General features: G+C 38.3%; 1 protein-coding gene across 2 annotated transcripts in view; it reads left to right on the top strand.

The window, feature by feature from the left end:
• BTBD8 (BTB domain containing 8) overlaps positions 1–16109 on the top strand; it is a 36345-nt gene extending 20236 nt beyond the window's left edge. For both annotated transcript variants that reach the window (XM_042873364.1, XM_042873363.1), the window contains exons 12-17: positions 2186–2247; positions 3200–3836; positions 4277–4364; positions 4983–5122; positions 6227–8572; positions 9907–16109. In XM_042873364.1, the coding sequence (XP_042729298.1) occupies positions 2186–2247; positions 3200–3836; positions 4277–4364; positions 4983–5122; positions 6227–8572; positions 9907–10376 (3743 nt within the window). In that variant the 3' untranslated portion in view covers positions 10377–16109. The remainder of the gene's footprint in view (positions 1–2185; positions 2248–3199; positions 3837–4276; positions 4365–4982; positions 5123–6226; positions 8573–9906) is intronic.
• Positions 16110–19609: the final 3500 nt, after the last annotated feature.

Genomic DNA, 19609 nt, shown 5'->3' with positions numbered 1-19609 from the left:
CACCATGGAAATATTAAATGTACACAAAACAGAGGATCCGTTCCATGAATTCTGTTTCTGTCCTTTATCTTATTCTACATAATGCATAAATTTTGCTTGTCTCTTGCATAATGCTTCTCTCGGGCTCTGGGAGTAAACGCAGCCAGCTTGCCTTCACAGTTGATTGGTATTGTGACATTGTGTGTGCTACTGCAGAGAGCCCCTAAGGAGCTGCACAGTGTTCACTAAAAATTGTAGCAGGCAGCACTCCCAACAAAAAGGAGTTTTTGTTCTGTGCGTTTCTTTGTTTTGAAGCCCACAAGTATCCTGAGGGTGCGGAACCAACCATGGAGTTTGGGCTGCGGCTGAGTATTAGCTTTGACGGTACAATGCTGTAACAGGAAAGAATGTTTAAGACCTCTTTAAAATCAAAGCACTTTTGATTCAAAGAAGGTAAACATTTCAGTGTTCTTTTTGTTAAAGACTTCAGGAGCTAGGCTGTGGGAGCTGCAGTGCTGTTTGTGCCGACAGGCTGATGAAAATTTTATTCCAGAATTACAACATGCTGAGAGAAAGATGCAGTGTCAGTCTTGGAGCGTGATTTTGGGGTGTAGTCAAATAAGAGCTCGCTGTTACTGGAGAAAACAGATTTGTGATTGTTTTTTTTCTGGATTATGAAGTTTGTCTGAAGCTAAGGAGCTGGCTTCAGAAAACAGAAGGGTCTGTTTGCTTTGTTCATATGATTGTTCCCTTATTGTAAATAATGTTCAAACTGTTTTACGCTAGAGCTTCCAATATGAAACAAAACACTTAAGATTGAGGTGTGCCTTAGTTGTCCAAACTCCATCTTGCCAGATACTGTTTTGCTTTCTTCTAGATTAAATTGTAATCCGGAGTTAGCATACATGTTATTTGTAAACAGCAGGGCTGCATGAATTATCTGGTTTTAATTACAGGCAAAAAAAGTCACGTAATACTGGTAGACAAATTTTAATCTTCAAGTGAAATTGGGCTCAGATGATTTAAATTAACTTCTGTCTTAAAGATTTCTGGCAATGGAGGTGTGTCTTTTAGGATTTTAACCTAACCATTTATATAGAATGGGTGGGAACACTGTAACAGGAGGAAAAATGCCACAAGAAGACAGATGATATTGTGGGTTTTATCATTCACAACGTGTCTTGTGCTTTCTTAGGCACAGGTTTGCATGGATTTTATCTTAATGTGTTAGTATGTATTAAAGTGCAGAGTCATTGCTGGAAAAGAATTAGGTCCCCGGGGTGCCATTTTCAGCATATCTTTTCTTCTATGATTTTTACAGCACTACAGTTAAAAATATTTTTGTTACCTTACATAAGAATTCAACAGAATTTTTGTTTCATTGTTACACACGGATACATTTTTGTGTATGTACAAATATACATCAGAGCACAAGGGACTGAATGATTAATTTTTAGTAACATTACTTAAAAGCTCTTTTTCAGCTGAAACATTTGGGGGGGAAAAAAAAGGAAACCGTATCGATTCTGGGTGCCTACACTGACTATAAATATCCTTTTCTATTCTGTAAACTCAATTGATTTAAAAGCTTTATTGAAAAGTGCTTCTCTCCCAGAGTAGAACAGGCAAAAAAAAAAAAAAAAAGCATTCAATGCCTGCAAATTTCACATGACAATCACAGGGATTGCTCTCATGACATGCAGCTATATGCTATTTAGAGAGGCACCGTGACCTTACTGTGTACATTCAGATTTGGCTTTACCACTGTTGAAAATTAATATAATTTAGCTTACTTTAATCAATTTCCTATTTAAATAGTATAATTTATAATTGTCAGTAAATCACTTAAAAGTCACTCTAATTCTGACAGTCTCTTTTTTTGTAAATTTCTGTACACACTTTGTAAGGCCTCAGTACACTTCAAGCGTTACATGAGGTCAGACTGGATCAACAAAAGTGTGTTTTCTGTTTCTCTATCTCCACAGTAAGGGTTAAACAACTTGCTTGTGGCCATGTGATGTTACAGAGATCACGTTTCTCTTTCCAAATGGAAAACCATATTTTTCCATTTAACGTTTTCCATGTCACCAAAATTAGCCTTCATAAAATAAGGATGAATTGCTCTCTGATTTCAAATGAGTGTAGTCTGAATTGTTCAGTTTTCTTTTCTGCTAAATGGTCAATAAAGGGCTTTTCCTTCTTCCAGCCGCATTTGACAAGGGTGATGACAGAAGACTTGCCAAAAAACCTGTATTCACTAGTTCTCAGGTAAACTTCATCTCCAAATATCAGAAGTACTCAGAAGCTTGAAAACGAACTCTTTTCATTATTTGTTTTATATTCAATATTATTTGTCTAATTTAATTAGCAGATTTTCCTCTTGGAGAATTTGTATTCCATTGGTGAAATTCAGTTTCTGCACAATTAGTAACGTCCATTATTTTGAAACCTCTCAGGACTTGGCTTTATGCAGATAAGCTCAAATAAAAGATAGGAATTTGTGTTCAGAATCTCACATTCCCCTGTTGCTACGTAATGAAACTGATCTGTTTCCCAGGCCAAATGGTTTGCTCCTGAGCTAATGAATCTCTGCTGCTGTCACAGCCATGGCAGCACCGTGTCTGTTCACTCCCTGCCCTGAAAAAATGTTCCTCTGGTCTCAACAACGCTTCTGTTGAGATTTACACTCAAAGTTACATTACTGTTTATAGAAAACTAGCATGGGTTTCATGTGATCTGATGGTCATGGATACAGTGTGATTACATGAAGATTCCATTTCATATACTTAATTCTCCCATCTTTCAGAATGGCTTTGCCTGAGAGCGAGGATAATTACTGTCACTTCTCTAGTGGAGACACTGTTTGGTAATGGTTAAGAAAGAAACACATGAATTTTAAGTTAATTCTTATGTCTGTAGTAATGTATAGCCTTTACGCCTCTTTGGAAAATATGCATAAGTAGCTAAAAAAAAACAAAAGTTTTCTTCCATCATCAGGCACTGGTAATACACATAAAACAGACAAATTTGTATGAAGACTTTTTTTTTAACCTCTGAAAGGCAGCAACCTGATCTGAAAATATAGATCTTAATTATTTCACTTTTGAAGCTTGTTTTAGATTCCTGTACTATTTATGAAATAGCTGATTCAGAAATTAAAGATTACCATTGCTTAGTGTGATAAATTTCTTCTGTTTTCCTTCGGATGCTTTTTCTCTAGCTAAATAAATCCATCACTGAATTTGCTGGTAAAAGGAATACTTCTTGGACAGAACACAGCAAGAAAGATTGCTGGGGAGATTCTCCCACTAATCGGGATAAAATGAAATCTGATGGATTAGGAGCATCTGGACATGCATCGAGCACCAATAGAAACGCCACTAGCAAGACTTCAAAGCATGAGGATGTAAAGGGAAAAGATGGCAAAAAAACAGTTTCCAAGCTTAATAAAGATTCAAAACCTGGGGAAAAAACTACTTCACCAAAGGCTAGAGCTGTTATAAAAACAAAAATAGAAAATAATGGAAATGCAAAGGCTGAAAGCATGCTTGCCAAGCAAGATGCTGAAAAGACATCCACTTCAAGTGGACAAAAAAATTCAGGAAGTGTCAAAGGATTAAAGAACCATGAAGGAAAAACAGCAGGTGCCAGACCTAAAGTGCTGACGGTAACCTCAAGTGTGCCCAGCAAAACAAAGCCATTAAAAAAAAACACTGGGAAGGAATCTCCATCCACCGCAACTGCAGCAGGAACATCCAGCAAGTTAACAAACTCCAGCACAGATATCCAGGCTGCCAGTGAACAGACAGAAGAATCCAAAGAGGAAAAATTGGCAGAAGAAGGAAAAAAACATACTGGTAATTTTTATATATATATATGTATGTATAAAATTATATATTATATAAATTATATATTTATTTATTTCCCAAAAAAGTCTTCTGAGCTGTCCCAGGCCAGCCAGGCACTGACAAACTCCCTGGGGAAACCTTAGAAGAAAACTATAGATTGATACAAGTCCCCTCTCTTTCCCTGTAAGCGAATATTAACTCTAGAAAACAGTATACTATTATATACTTTACTAATTAGTATATTATTAGTATGCTAGTAGAGTATTAAATTCATAGACTTTGTTTTTAAAAAGTCTGTCCTCAACTGATATCCATATGAAATGCTGTAAGTTTTACAGGTTTAGCATCGATCTGATTTTCAGTTGCTCACCTTCATATGTTAGATTTTTTTTTTAGTGGTATGCACTGCATTTTATCTGATAATTAAGTTAGAATTTACTTCACAACAGTGATAACGAAGTCTTCTTTGAAGACGTCAAATGGAGTTGCCAACAAAAAAAAAAAAGCTGATCCTGAAGTTAATATCACAACAAGCAGGTTTGTTACAAATCAGCACGGTGGGTTTTGTTGGTGTTTGTGTGCATGCATGCTTGTGAAATGGTATTTTTTTCAGTTGAACTGTTACACTTGCTATTAAAAGTCAACCTGTTCTTTTTAACCTGAGAATATTTCAGAATGACTGTCTATCACGTGTTATTAACAAAATATTGAGTTAGTGGTTGGAGCTATTTTGCAAATGAAAGATTGGCTTGTTTTTTCTATTGCTTTTTTTTAATGCTAATTGTTTGAATGTTGTTATAGGTCATTCAGAATTCTGCATGCTGGAACATTTAATGACTACCCAAGGTGTTGTAAAATTATCGTTTTGGGGATAGCTTAGACTGAGCTGCAAAAACACTGGACAGGAAGAAGTTCAAACCCTGTGAAATATTACACTGGTCATTTGTATTTTGATATATGAGTGTGTACGTGTGCCTGTATGCATATATGCACATATATAGATGAATGTATATTTTCTTTCCAAAAGAAGTATACCTTTTAGGTTGGATTTTCAATGTTTTTATGTATGTGTATAGATTTAAACACATATACTGCTTGTTTAAATACAATCAAACATTGCTAATCTTGAAAATAATGCAAATGATTTATTTGCAGTCTAACAAAAAAAACAGCTGGAAAATTGTCCAGTGAACAGAATGCACAGGCTGTTCTAAAGAAGAAAGGGAATGGGAGCAGCAATGCTGCAGCACAGCAGAAGGCTCAGGACACACCTACCCATTCTCCTAAGAGCCAAGGTATAGTTTCACACTGCAATGAAACAGCCCTATGTTATTTTTTTTTTTTCCTTTTTACTGCAAGCATTGGCAAAATCTTGTGAGCAATTCTGTTTTCCGTATTTCACTTTTGGTGACAGCCCTAACCAGTGAAATGTATCCAAGTGTCAATTTTAAAATATTTGAAGAGACGGCCTACAGTTTCACTTGTTGTTTTCTTCTGCTTTGATCTGCTTTGCAGAGCCTTTTACTTGCAGTTACCTTGTGCCACTGCAACTACAACTAGCATTATGTTCAACCAAAATCTGTAGGTCAAGCATTTATAATTAGCACAGAAGATCAGGACTGCAGACAGCTTCTTGAAGCATCAGTTTATGCCACCCTTTTTATTGATGCCCCCCAGAAATCACTCTACTGATGCTGACCTGTCTCAAACTAATTTCCACCACAAGTGTGGGAAATGACTTTATAGAGCGCAGAGAAGAAACTCAGCATTACAGAGATACAAAGCATTCAGGATGGATGGAGCTGTTCTTAATCTCATTTGAAGCTGGCACTCACCAACAGTGATAGGAAAGCGTGTTCAAGTTGCATTATCCTATATGCATTATGATACAGAAAACATAGATCCTGTCAGTTTATAGTCATTAGAGATCTTGCAGCATTGTCAGGCAGAGCAGGGATATTAATTCTGGTATTCTAATCACATTATAACTAATGTAATTATTTTCTGCCTTCTCTCATTTCCTCTACAATACAAATTACATACAGTACTCATCACTTCCTGTGCTAAAATGCTGTGCGTGTGCAGTGTTTTTATCCCTATCAGATAGCTGCTGCTTTCTGCTCCAGTGATGGCTTCTTCAGCAACAGGTCACATTCCTTTATGTCTACAAAGCGCTTTAGTTCCAAAGATGGTATGTTAAATACAAGATGCTGTTTTCATCTTGTGTTTATATTTAAGATCTCTGCTCTTTGTGCTTTAACAAGCTTTCCATTCTCTAGTTGCACAAAAGCCTGAATAACCTGCTTCTCAACACAAACACACACAAATACAAATTCAGTGCATAAATGTTGACTACAATGTACAATCTTTATTTATTAACTTATTTTACTGTCTGCTAGGAACTATGGGGGAGTCACCAAACTCACTGAAATCAGGAGTGTCTCCAAAACATAATGAAGAAAGAAATGTAGCACAACATCTGGTTCAGACAACACCCCCAGAAAAACATCCTTCGGCCAAGAAGAAGAGTATTAAGCCATCACAAACACCTGTAGCAAAAGCCACTGCAAAAATCGTAACGCCCAAAGCTCAAGCTCTGTCAAAGCATGGTGAGATAACAAACAATAAAGACCCAAAACCAAAAACAGCTGGGCAATCTGTATTAAAATTTCAGTCCTCTACCCCAAAACATTCAAGGTGTGAATCTCCTGTTGTCCAGAAGAATATGCAGACCTCTGAGCACAGAAGTCCAGGACAGAAACTTGGAAAAAATGCAGCTGATGTGGCAACTGTTCAGCCTCATGACAACAATGAATGCAGTTCTGCAAAGCAAAGTGAATGTCTGAAATCTGTGATGGGAGGTAGCAGAGAAGATGAGCTCCTGGCATCTTGTCAGCCCGATAAACAAAAGTTATTGGATACTGACGACGGAGAATACAAAATACAATCAAAATCTTCTTTACTTATAGGAGAAATGGTTTCTAAATTGCATGTTTCACTGCAAAATGGAATGGAAGCAAGAGAAATCTGTGGGGATCAGGCTGAAATTAATCAGAATGAAGACAGAAATTTAGCTGATAATACTGCTGAATTTTGCTGTCATGCACAGTCTACCAGTGATGGATACTCAGACTTTTCCAAGGAAACAAATCAAGATGCTGCTACTTCAGAAGAATTGGTAGAACAGCCAAAAGCAAAAAAAGTCTGCACGGAACAAAGTGATCAATTAAGCACTGATACGGGTCTTAACCATAGTGAAAACATTTTACCAAGCTTTTCCAAAGGGATAACTAATAAAGAGGATGTAACATCACCTCCTCACATTCACATGGAGGGATTTCGTCCAGCTGATGAGTCATGTGGCGCATCAGCCTTGCCTGAATACAAATCAGGTACAGTAGATTTAGATGATGTTTCAAAACATTCCATAGAACAAACAAGAGACAAATGTTCACATAATTACACAGAGTCTGTTGATCCCACAGAAATGCCAGAAAACCAGGAAAATGCAGAAATTCCCTTTGTGGACCACTGGAATACTGGTGCACTAGATCCAAAAGAGAGTCCTGAATCAGATACTGGCAGTGCAACCACATCCTCTGATGATATAAAACCAAGATCAGAAGATTATGATGCTGGAGGCTCTCAAGATGATGAAGGATCCAATGAGAGAGGCATTTCTAAATGCAGCACCATGTTATGCCATGATTTTCTTGGAAGAAGCAGCAGTGACACCAGTACACCTGAAGAATTAAAAATTTATGACAGCAGCCTTAGAATAGAAGTCAAAATGAAAAAAGAAGGCTCTGATCTCTTCCGTGTTAATTCAACAAGTGATGATGAAATACCAAGAAAAAAACCTGAAATTTGGTCTCATCAAGAAAGTGCAAGGAACAGAATCAGAGAAACTGAAAATTCTACTTTTGGCAATGCACCGTTTACTCAGGAAGCAGACCAAGTTTCTTCTTCTGCTGATGAAACAGAAGATGACAGATCTGAACCAGAAAATGTTGCAGGAAACATTCTTTCATCAAACGTTCCTGCTCAGCAGTTCCAAGGAATTGATAATTTAGCTTTCGAAGATGCAACAGAAAGTGCTACTGCAAGTCAAGAGTTTTCTAAAACTAAAAGTTTCAAACGATCTGTTTTACTTTCAGTAGATGAATGCGAAGAATTGGGATCTGATGACAGAGTGGAAACTCACACTTCACGTCAGCATTCAATAGATTCTCTTACTCCTTCAGACGTATTTGACAGTGTTTCCCAGGAGCACCATGGAAAGACTTTTTATTCAAGATACTCATTGGAAATTGAAGATGGATTCTTGGATTGCAAACAGCCTAAGGATCAAGACAACAGAATGGATGAAAGTGAAAGTTCTCTCCAACATCTTCATGGTACTGAAATCCCAGGGAAGGAGGATAAAGCTGCTTCAATGACTGAACAAAACTGTGCAGAGGAAGTACACTCAGTAGCTAGTCCTTGTCCAGGGGAAAAACTAAACACAAAGAATGAAGCGGCTACTGAATTTCAGCAGTGCAATAAATACTTAGACAATGATGCAAAATCTCAAGAAAGACCGTGTCATCTGAATCTTCATCAAAGAGAAACTAATGCTGACGTGCAAAAGAGCAACTCCGCAAAACCTGCAGAAGCCAGTAAGAATCAGATACTGACTCAGGAAGGCCAAGTGAGAGACAGTCAACCAGCACCTACAGAATACGCTAATACTGATTTACTTCCAGGTAATGTACAGAAATAGAAACATTCAGTCGTTCAAAAGCAAGTTACTAGGGAAATCTTTGGCAATTTGTATGGGATTGAATCCTGAACTGAAGTAATTTTGGCTAAAATTACATTAAATTTAAATATTTTTAAGTATTTCACTTTGGTACAGAATGATTGTCTGAAATATCCGTAAATACTGTGCTGTTCAATGAGAAACGTTGAAAGAAATTTTAATGTAATGCTAAAAGAAAGATTGGATGCAGATTTCTGTACTTAAGTTATTTTTGATCCAATCTAACATTGACAGCATCTGATGGAAACTTAGTATTTGTTTTGTCTGCTTGACAACATATAGTATGTCTGAATGGGATGTGCAATAACTACAGTAATAACCTTAACTAAAGCGCACTGAACTGTTTACCTGCACAGCTATATGCATTACTGTTGTAATTTATTTATTTATATATTTCACATAAATTTGGATCCTTCTCCCACTGAGTATAACTATTTGCCATATTCATCAGTGGGAACAGGTTTGAATTCTGACTTAGAGCTTTTGAGATGTCTACGATTCTAAATTTTACCAGTAAAAGCTTATTTCCTAAAATAGAGATTATACTTAGAACTGATGCTTACACATAGAAAAGTTCTAATTTGTTTCATGTGGCTAGATGGAATACTTGTCTAGTTGTTTTGTGTTTTGTCTTCTTTATACCAGTAACTCAGTCTGTTTATCTCATCAAAAATATACAATAGTGTTATCAACTATTGTGTATTCAAGAGTAATGAAAAACTGATGATGATCTATGTTCAGCCAGACTACATAAAAAGAAGACATTAAAAGCTGTACTTTTTTTTTTTTTGAAGTTTGCTTGCCCTTGCCTGCAGCTGCCCTTGCATGTGCAATGTGGAAATAAGCCTGTGGATAAACTATTTTGTTTTTAATTCTTTCCTAAGCTGACATAGCTTAAGTCACCATACAGTAATCATTCTCTATTAATTATCTCCATGCACCTCCTGGTCTAAATTTAATTTATGTAGTAAATGAGAAATTTCATGTGCATTAAGTGTGTATTTACATTGTCATTTTCTGTATCAGAAACTTAATTATGGAGGTTATTGTTAATTATCAGTGGTGATTGCTGCTTTAACTTAATTTATAAACCATACTTTGTTTTCTATATAGGAAATAAATGCCTAAAATTTTGTCAATTTTGTATAACCCTCCATCATTCCCTTTATAACCTGGTTGGATTATCTTTCCTCAATGAGTTAAGTTTTGCTCTACACAACCCTTGAGGGGAGGATCATCTGCAATTTTTACATTGTACAGTATTGTGAATTATTTCAGGAGACATAGATGATTATGACACAATGGCACAAACCTGCATGTATGAGCATCGGCCTTCAAAAACCCTTTCTCCAATATATGAGATGGATGTTGGAGAAGCAATTGAACAGAGGATGGATTCAGAAACAGCAGTTCTTGACGTGGATTTTGAAGATCAGCAGTTTGTAGAACAGGACTGGACTCTTCTCAGGCAACTGTTATCTGAACAGGACTCAAACATAGGTTTCAAAAACTCTGTTCCTGAAGACCTTAACTTAGCACAATGTCTAATCAATCAGACGCTGTTTCTGGCACGAGATGGTTCAAATCCTCAGGGTACATCACAAGTTGACACATTCAGTAGGTGGACTGAGCTTATGTCTCCACTTGATGACTCTTCAGCAAGCATTACAGTGGCAAGCTTTTCATCTGAAGACTGTTCTTCCCCTCAAGGGGAATGGACAATTCTTGAACTGGAAACTCATCATTAAGGTGATCAAATGTTTGCAACCTAACTCCAACCCGTTCCCCAAATCTATTTTTGATGTGTTGTTTCCATACAGTGAAATACTGCATCAGTCAAGAACAAGCAATTCTTGGTACTGAGGCAATCTTTCTGATATGAGGTAAATATGTTAATTTATAATCTAGATTTAATTGCAAGTACAGAAATTTTTCAAGTCTTAACCGTATGTCTTTTCTAAAATGAACTTTGAGCATGTATTTTCTAGACTTGTTAGAAAAATTAGATGACATGAAAGAAAGATCTTGGTCTCCTCTCTACTTTTATCTTCCTTTTGGCCACTTCATATGCTCATTGAGCAAGAGATTAAAGATAACTGCACCTTTAGTAGGGCTACTCCCTCCTTTTTTTCTTCTCCCTCTCTATATGGTGACTTCATTTTACAACAATAAAGATTCAGACTGGTTATGTCAAAAGGTCATGAGTGCCAACACTGCTTTTAATACTAGAAACATATTTTTGTTCACAGAAGAGGTTTCAATAGGAATCCTGTTTGGGCTTATGAATAAGAACAGATTTTCATCTGTTGCTGTCAGACTTCATATTTTACTACTTATTGTTTGCTTTGTTTACAAGTTTCTAATAATTTTTTAATGTTATTCCCTTCAAATACTTCTATATAAAGGGTCTGTGCTAGAGGAAGGGCATCATTTCTTTCTTGAAAATGTACTTAAGTAAATATTTTTGTAATGGCATAGTACATTAATTGAGAGGAGTTGGGAGAATGCTGCTCGTGTTTGAAAAACAGCATGTCTGATATTTGTGAAAGTATACATTTCAAGACCCGGTAGAAGTTATCTAGTCTGGTGACTCTTGTCTTTCACACAGTTGAAAACCTGAAGTATTCTACCTCCTCTTAGTCACCAAGAGGAAAAGTGCCTTCATAAGAGCCATATGGCAGTAAGAGGCTACTAATGGTTTGGGGTTTTTTTGTTAGAACTGTTTAAGATAAACATACAACGTGTGCTGACTATAACCGTTGGTAATAAGGTCAGTTTTGCAAGCTTTTGTGTAACTCTGACAGTGCACCTTAATTTTGTTTAGGAACTTCATTTATTTTGTTCATGATCAGAAACTCTCAGCTGTGTCAAAATATGACTGAAGACATACCTTGTCTTATCTTTGGATTTGACATAATAAAGAGCTCTGAGGCAAAACATCTACTCAAGAATGCTACTTTGTTGCATTTCTGATACAGAAGCAAAAGTGATGTTTTCCACAAAATAATTGGAAGAGGAAAATTAGGTCATTCTTTAACATCATGAAAGCAGGGAGAAAAAAAGTTAGTTTTCCTTTCTGTTTGACAATGATCTTAAAAACCCATGGAAGAAAGATATTCAACATGATAATTAAAAACCTTTCCCGTACTACTGAATTGAAAAATAACTGACAACTAGCCCACAAAGCTTCACATGTGTTGTACTGGAATACAATCATATTACAGGGTTGTGGGTGGGTTTTGTTTGTAGTTAATTTTCATACTACAGCTGAGAAAGCAAGACAGATTCTCTTCTCAAGTCCCCACTGATGCTGGTGCTATTTCTGCAATAGTTTTGTAGTAGACCAGTGCGGAGAACTTGGTGTATTATTCAGTTGATGTATACTGATGTAAGAACAGAATTCAGCCATGTAGTTTCTGTAGAAGTAGCAGGAAGAGAAAGTTGTATTGTTTTTAATTCATACTACCCGACTGCCTGTGAGCCTTAATCAGACCAGTATCCCACTGGCTAGACACTGTACAAACACAGAATGAAAGCAAGGACATCCACAGAGTGGTTATAATCCAAGTTAAGACAAAAGATTTAAAAAAAAAAAAAACAAAAAAAAAACAACATAGATGGAAAAGAATCAGAGTCAATATTTGCCCACCTGATTAGCAATGGTTTCAGTGCATCATCAGCTTGAATACTTTTTCTTGTCCTCTGTATTCATTATGGGAAGGGAAAGTGGGAGGGTAAGATTTGAAGACCAGATAATGAGGGACAAATCCTTGTTTGAAATCTTAACACACAGGCAATCAAAGCTAGCATCATGGGCCTCAAGTAAATTATAAGAGCTCCCACTGAGCTGCAAAGTGAAGACTGGGTATGTACAGCTGAGGAAAGGGCAGAGGGGAAATCAGTGATGATACTGAAGAGACAACGTAGTCAGAGCTATTGCTAAGGACTTCTCTTGGCAGTAGTATTTTAAATGAAACAGGGCAATACAGTTGCTTTTGTCAAAACCTAAGGTGAGAAAGGTACAGACAAAAGGTAACAAGTTACATGAAATTCAGTTATGTGTGGATAAAGATGTCTGTACCCTACAGGTACAGGAAGCTGAGAAATTCAGAACAGGACTTAGACTTTACAGTGATGACCCTGCTCTTGCCTAACCTGAATGACATTTTACCAAGTGAAAAAAAACCTGTTTAACTGTTTTTAGATGTTTAATGGATATGGATACATTAAGTTTAAAATAGGCTAGACCTTCAAAACATTATGTCAGTAGGTGTAATTACCATTCTTGCTTGGAAAAATAAGAGTCTAGATGGCACTGGAGGAGTTGTTATGACCATTTTTACACTTAACTGCTAGCAAAATTGTATTTGTGCAGCAAATCACATATTGTAGAGGATAAAAGCAAAAGCTGACGCTGAATACTGAAAGCATCGAGGAAAGCGGAGGTTCTTCTAAAGGATTTGCTCAAAACAGAATTAGGGAAGCTAAGGAAAGTATCAAAGATGGGGACAGGAGTCAAATGAGGAAGGAATAGCAGTGTTGAGGTTAGGTAAGAAAACGTTCTAAGATGCGATCAAAAGGAGATTCTGGCTTCTTTCAAAAGAATGGCCAGCAGATCCCATTGGGAAGAATATGAGAGAATATCAGTAAGGAAACTCTTAACATGAAGAGATACGTAATAGTTAGCAAAACACTTCAGTTAATGTATTTACTTCGGGTTTTAAAGGCATGAGATATTCATGAAGTACAGCAAAAGAATTCAGTAAACAAACTGCTCACAGGAAACAGTTACTTCAGATAAAAATATGCACATTATAATAAAAATCTGAGTATTGTTGGAAAAGATTAGTAATAAAGTTCAAGAAATATGGCTTGCTGGCAATATTTTAATTTCTGGGTAATGTGTGACTTGAACATACATGTTTAATGAACTTATTCCACATTTTTCTTTGCAAGGTATTAGATCTATTTCAAAACAGTACTGAATTCTCAATTTTATTACTGGGAGGAGCCAGTGGGCAAGGAACTTCCCCTTTTTCTCACACATACACTGTCCATGAGTTCCCCTAACGCTGTCTGTCTTTCAGGAAACATATAACAAAAAATTAAATCACCTGTTCCAAGTACAAATTAAAGGAAAGTATTTTAAAATTGAGTTATGTCATCTGCAAAGTAATTGCTAGCATGCTCATCCTACTTTCAGTAATCTAAACCTTTGCATGAAGAAAGAACAGCTATTATGTCGCTCATCAGTTGCTCAGAACATTTGAATAGACATAGTCTTGCACCACTAACATCAAAGGAAAAACTCCTGTTGACCTCAGCTGAAGCAGGTTCAGGACTTAGCTTTATTAAATGCATGTACTAGAAATGCTACTTTTCCAATATATGTATTTCACACTCCTCTGGTTTTTATTCTAACTTATAATATCTTACTATTGTAAATGTGACAAATGGCAGCTATAAAGACTTCAATTTAGGAGTCATAATTGTATGTGTTCTGTTAATATTTCATGACTAGAGTGATTTAACATTTGTACATTGATAGATGACATTCTTGCCAGGACTGTGCAGGAACTGAGGACAAAAGCAGAAGCAGCAGCCCTGTTAGAACAGATGACTCCATGAAAATGGGCTTTTAGATTTGTAAATGCAACATAGATAGAAGCTTTGATCTCTTGCAGCAAATTCATAGTGGTTTCCACCTGTATCTTTTGAACACAAGCTACAGAGACTGTTTTCAAAAATAAGCTCTACTGTGCTCAGTTTTGGAAAAAATCACAGCTCCAATCCATTCACTTAAAATGAAGCTTCCTATCAGCAGCTACTGCATATGTTTAAGAAAACAACGCTTGTTACAGAGGAAGATAATTTACATTAAAAGTGGCTCTCAATTTAAAAAAAAACAACTGGTTCCTATTTTTCTTAACTGTTGATAACTGTTAAGTGAATAAGCTATACAGGGCATGTATGCACATGCACACCTGTTTATTCTTGCATTTGACCTTCCCTTTATACTTGCTGTGTAATCATCTGCCCTGTATAGTCAATTAGGCTATAGTTCTGCAAATGTAAGTGAATGTACTTCAACATTTGCAGACTGGCTTTCAGGTTAAAACCTTTTCAGGTTCACTTCTCAGAAAGGGTAATGGAACTGGCACCAGGGGCAGGCAATATGCATATTCATGTTATGTGTTACTCAACTTAATGAGGCTCTAATCTTGATCAGCCATCTGGAAGCAGTTAAAGTATGAGATAATTAACAATGCAAGGCCATCAAGTTGCTTCCTTGATATATTGCTGGAGTTCCCAGCTCAGAAGACCCTTCAGATAGAGAAATCAAAGTTCTGCAATACAGCAGTTTGCATTACACACAACAAAAGACCTACTGCAATGTAGTATCTTCAAGATCCAAAGTCTCAGTACTTGGGGCAGGAGGGCAGAGAGGAAGCAAGTGAATACTCTGGTCAATCTGAATAGACTCACATGTACAAACCCAGGGGGAATTCATCCAATCTTATGCACACAGCTAAATGGGACGTTGATGTTTTTTTCAGCTCCCACTGAGGTTAGCATGAACAGTATCATATCTGTATTTACAAGAATCAGGATATTTTAAAGTATTTGAACAGAAAGATTGATAATCAGAATAAAGTTCTGGCTTATATATCACCTTGAAACCAAGCTGAGTAAGAGTGTAACAAATGTCTGAAGTTCACATCCTCATAGCTGCAATCTTTACGTAGTGCCCTGGTACCACCCTGGGTTTACCCCAATCAAGCACATGTGTGATTATCTCAAACTTGTGCTTACTGAGATCGCTTCAGTTCTTCACTTTTTTATAATCCCCTCTGAACATGGCATGGCATCCTGCATCTCCATAGAATCGTAACAATGTGCTGAAGATTAACAGACAAACCAAATTCAGTGTAGGTAGCATCAAAACTTCGTTACCTTCATAGAATGAGGCAGTTTTCACACCTATGAACATAAGTCTCACCTCTTAGTGAAGTTTCCTATCTGTAATAAAATTCCTGCCTGTGTCGCTGTGGTAGAGCAAGAAATTCAAATCCCTGTATTTTGGACTATCACACTCCAGTAATTTAGATGAGTCTATTTATATAAGAGTAATAGGATGCAGTTAGAGAAGAGTTTTGAGTTGCTATCTGTAGTCCATGGCATTAAAATCCTTTTTATATTTTAACCATTTCATCTTTGGGAAAGTAAGGGGCATGTTAAGTTCTCAAACTGAATGCTTGCACGTTTTCAATTTGCTTGCTTTCCAAACATCAATTAGGACTGTAGCTGAGGCCCAAATAACCACATTTCCAAGTGATTCCTCATGAGCCCACTCTTCTGTTTCCAGAATCACTGTAGGGCTGTGTACTTCCACAAGCTTTCTTCCCCATGCTACATATTGGAAATTCTTAATTGATTTGTGTATGACAGATGGAAATAATAAATCTTATGTGTAACTTAAATGCTGAGTCATTGTACTTCATTGAGCATGCGGGCTGCTGCCAAGGTTAGTTTTTAGCTCTGTAAAAAATGTTACTTTTTATACCCATTCTGTGGGCCTTTGGATCCACCTTCCTCCCCTTCAACAGGGAAAAAAAAATTACTTATTCATGGATCATATCAGAAGAGAACAAAACAGGTGATGGGTGTGAAGGTGCAAAAAAGTGTTCTCCTTAATATTCAAAAAAAGATGGTAAGTAGCTTTGTGACTGCCCAGCAAAATCTGATACCAAAAGGTACTGATTCATAATATGCAGGATATGTGCAGAGAAACATGAACTTTGTGAGAAATGTTGCCCTGTCATAAATTAGTTATTAATCCAAACACTTAAGCCATTATCTTCATCATATGGGAGGCCTAATCCCTCTTAGGCAGTAATAGAAGGATTTGGAGGTTCTCTACCATGCACCTAAGGGTTATTTGATATGCTGCCAGACAGGGCCCTATTCTTCCTCCCTGCAGCAGCTTCACCTGTATGTGAAACACACCATGAAGACATGTGCAAAAGGAGTGCTCTTATGAATTAAAAGAAGAGCTAGCAGAACATCACAGATGATCATAGCAGCAATAACTGTAAGTCATTAAGTGAGATCAACTCCTCTACCATAGAAAAGCGGCATAAAAATCACAGAATTGTAGGGATTGGAAAGGACCTCTAGCAATCACGTAGTCCAAGCCCACCCCACAAAAGTAGGCAAATCCTTTCATTTAGAACTATTTTGGTTGCTACTTGATTCGTTATTAGAATTCAAACCACATCCCTCAATGCACTGTTCAAACCCTCAAGAATAAGAGTCCAAAGCTGTAGAGAAACAGAAGGTCCTTCGTAACATCAGATACTTACAATGAGCACTGAATTGGCATAGGTATGATAGCAAAGCAGATTTTAGCTCTTAATATCAGGCAGCAGAGGATCCCTCAAAATCACTTTGTGGAAGAAATAACACTGTGGAAGTGGGGGGAAAAGAATGCTCTGAAAAATCTTTCAGACCCAGCTCCATTCAAACAGCCTGCTACTTAGATCGGGAGGAACCATCTGAGCAATAATACAAAAAAAAAAATGAAACAAATCTACTCACCTGTTAAATATATTTTTACTATGAATTGTCATTTTATTCCATCTTATTCTTTTCTGTCAGCATTGATGTAGTTCACTTAATGCATGTACACATTAGACAAATTCAAAGATATTGATTTATAACACAGCAGTGCTTGTGAATTAAATAAAACCACCTCAACAACAGCTCCTGCTCTGTACTCCAGGAATTTCTTCAGTACAATGAAATACAAACTCATTCACTGTGTGCATGAATTCAAACTACAGATCAGCAGATGAGGTTTGATCCAGCTGACATCACAAAACTGCCTTATTATAACTGCATCTGTAGAGAATTCCTGATGTTCTCAACACCCTGATTTTTGCACACAGTTGGGCAGTCTAAAAAGGATCCACAGTGTCACAGGAAATGATTTCACAGTTCACTGGCCATGTCACAGCCATACAGAGACACCACAGTCCAGACACCCCACATATTTGTTATTTTTCTTTGATGTGCTGACTTGCACATTTACACTCGATAGAAATTTAAGAATTAGAAACATGACTTACCATCCAAAGCAGCACGACATCCCCACAGCCCTGCAGTAGGGGTAACTAACGCTGGGTGCAGGTGAGCAGCAGCGTGAATCCACTTCTTATTTGCCTGAAACAAGAGAGAGGAGTCATTTCTCAATCGCTGTGACACCTAACTCAGCTCCTCAGCATGCCACACAGCTTGCTATTTAACATGAACATGTTTTAAGCATTCTATAGAGCTTTAGAAAGAAAGGTTTTCACTATTATCTCTGATGTCCATTAGAAGTACTGGTTTCAATACACAGCCACTGGCTGAAGAACACAGCTGAAAACCAAGGCTTTTTTTTTTTTTTCTTCTTCTTAAAAGTACTTCTAACAACTGCACTTCTCCTTTAGCGTAAGAAAGCAGCACTGTTCCCATTTATATAATGGAAACAGCAGCACCAATATTCAAACCCTTTCCTGGAAAAGCAGCGCTGCTCTTGCTTTCACACTTTAGTATTATTCTATATTTAGAGTACCACAGAAAACGACGCGGAACATTCGTCCCAGAAACAGGCGCAGCACCAACTGCTCACTGCAGACGCTGCCCTCAGAGCGGCCCAACGACGATGAACACAAAGCACCGCCGTCACCGCTCACGGCGCCCCTCGTTCTGCCCGCGATTTCCTCACACGTCCCTGTCCTTTATACAATCTAAAGGTACCGCGCACGGCAGCAGGCTCTCGGCCAGCCCTGCAGCCACCGGGCCGCTCCCGACACGTCTGAGCTCTTAGCAGGTGCGGCTGGGAGACCTTACTTTCTTTTCACTTAGAGCCCGCGAAGGAAGGCTGGTTCAGCAGCCACGCGCCACCCACGAGGGGCTGCAGCGCCTCGTGAGGGCCGCGAGGAAGCGGAGCCCCGGCCAGCAGCTCCGGGCTCAGCAGCGCCCTCAGGCCGGAGAGCGCCCCCGCGAGGGCGGGAAGCGCGAGATCCGCCCCCCCCCCCCCCCCGAGGGCGGGAAGCGCCAGTGCTCCCTCTGCCTCAACTACTCACGGCCCTACGGGGCCTCCGGATTTGCACCTGTGCTCAAGACCAGGTTTGTCAAACGAACGGAGACTCTCAGAACGGAAACCGGCAATGAGGCTTCGCACAAAGCTGCTTGCTGCTCAGCAGGCTGCATGCCTTGGGTGTGCAGCTGTGCCCTGCCAGCACACGACTAGGGGTCCTCAGGCACTGAATCCCCCTAGCAGTGCTTTCTTGAAGTTGTTCATTTGTTCTGAACCTCTGTCCCCATTATGGCCTCGCATAGTTACTTAATTGCCATATTACATAAGCAGTAGGTACCTACAGAGAGCTGGATTCTGCCTCAGGCTCCAATCAGACCCATAGGTATCAGTGCTTTTTTGTTTCATCTCCTCAACCTACAGATTACATTTACCACTTTTTTGTTGTTGTTGTTAGTTTTTTGTTATTGTCATGGGGTATCCTTGTTTGCTTTGCTTTTTTTCTCCTAAGCTGTTCAGAGAATTTGTAATGCTACAGCATAAAGGAAAACACAGCAGCGATAGCAGGGTAGTAAAGTCCCAGCAAGCAAACTACAGCAAGAGAGGATATGCCCAAATACAGCAGCCATAGACAAAGAAACAAAAGGAGGGGAGAAGGTGGCAGAGGAGTCTACTTACCTTTGGAAGGCCTCAGCTAGGCAAGGACCTCCTGCAAGAGATACTTTCACCTCCACTGCCAGCCCTTAAATGAGGTCTGGGAAGGACTGGATCCTGGCTCCACTCCTTCAGGTCACTCAGGGGCATCGCATGCAGCTGAGCTCTCCTGGGTTGGCCCTGCCTTCCACCAGGTGCTCAATCACTGTTTGAGGCTGTGACTTATCATTTCTGCTACAGGATTGC

The sequence above is a fragment of the Lagopus leucura genome, unplaced genomic scaffold, assembly GCF_019238085.1.
Source record: "Lagopus leucura isolate 7727_CA_CO unplaced genomic scaffold, USGS_WTPT01 Super-Scaffold_100009, whole genome shotgun sequence".
Classification (NCBI taxonomy): Eukaryota; Metazoa; Chordata; class Aves; order Galliformes; family Phasianidae; genus Lagopus; species Lagopus leucura.
Note: the sequence above shows the minus strand (reverse complement) of the source record. Positions and strands in the feature narration are given on the sequence as shown.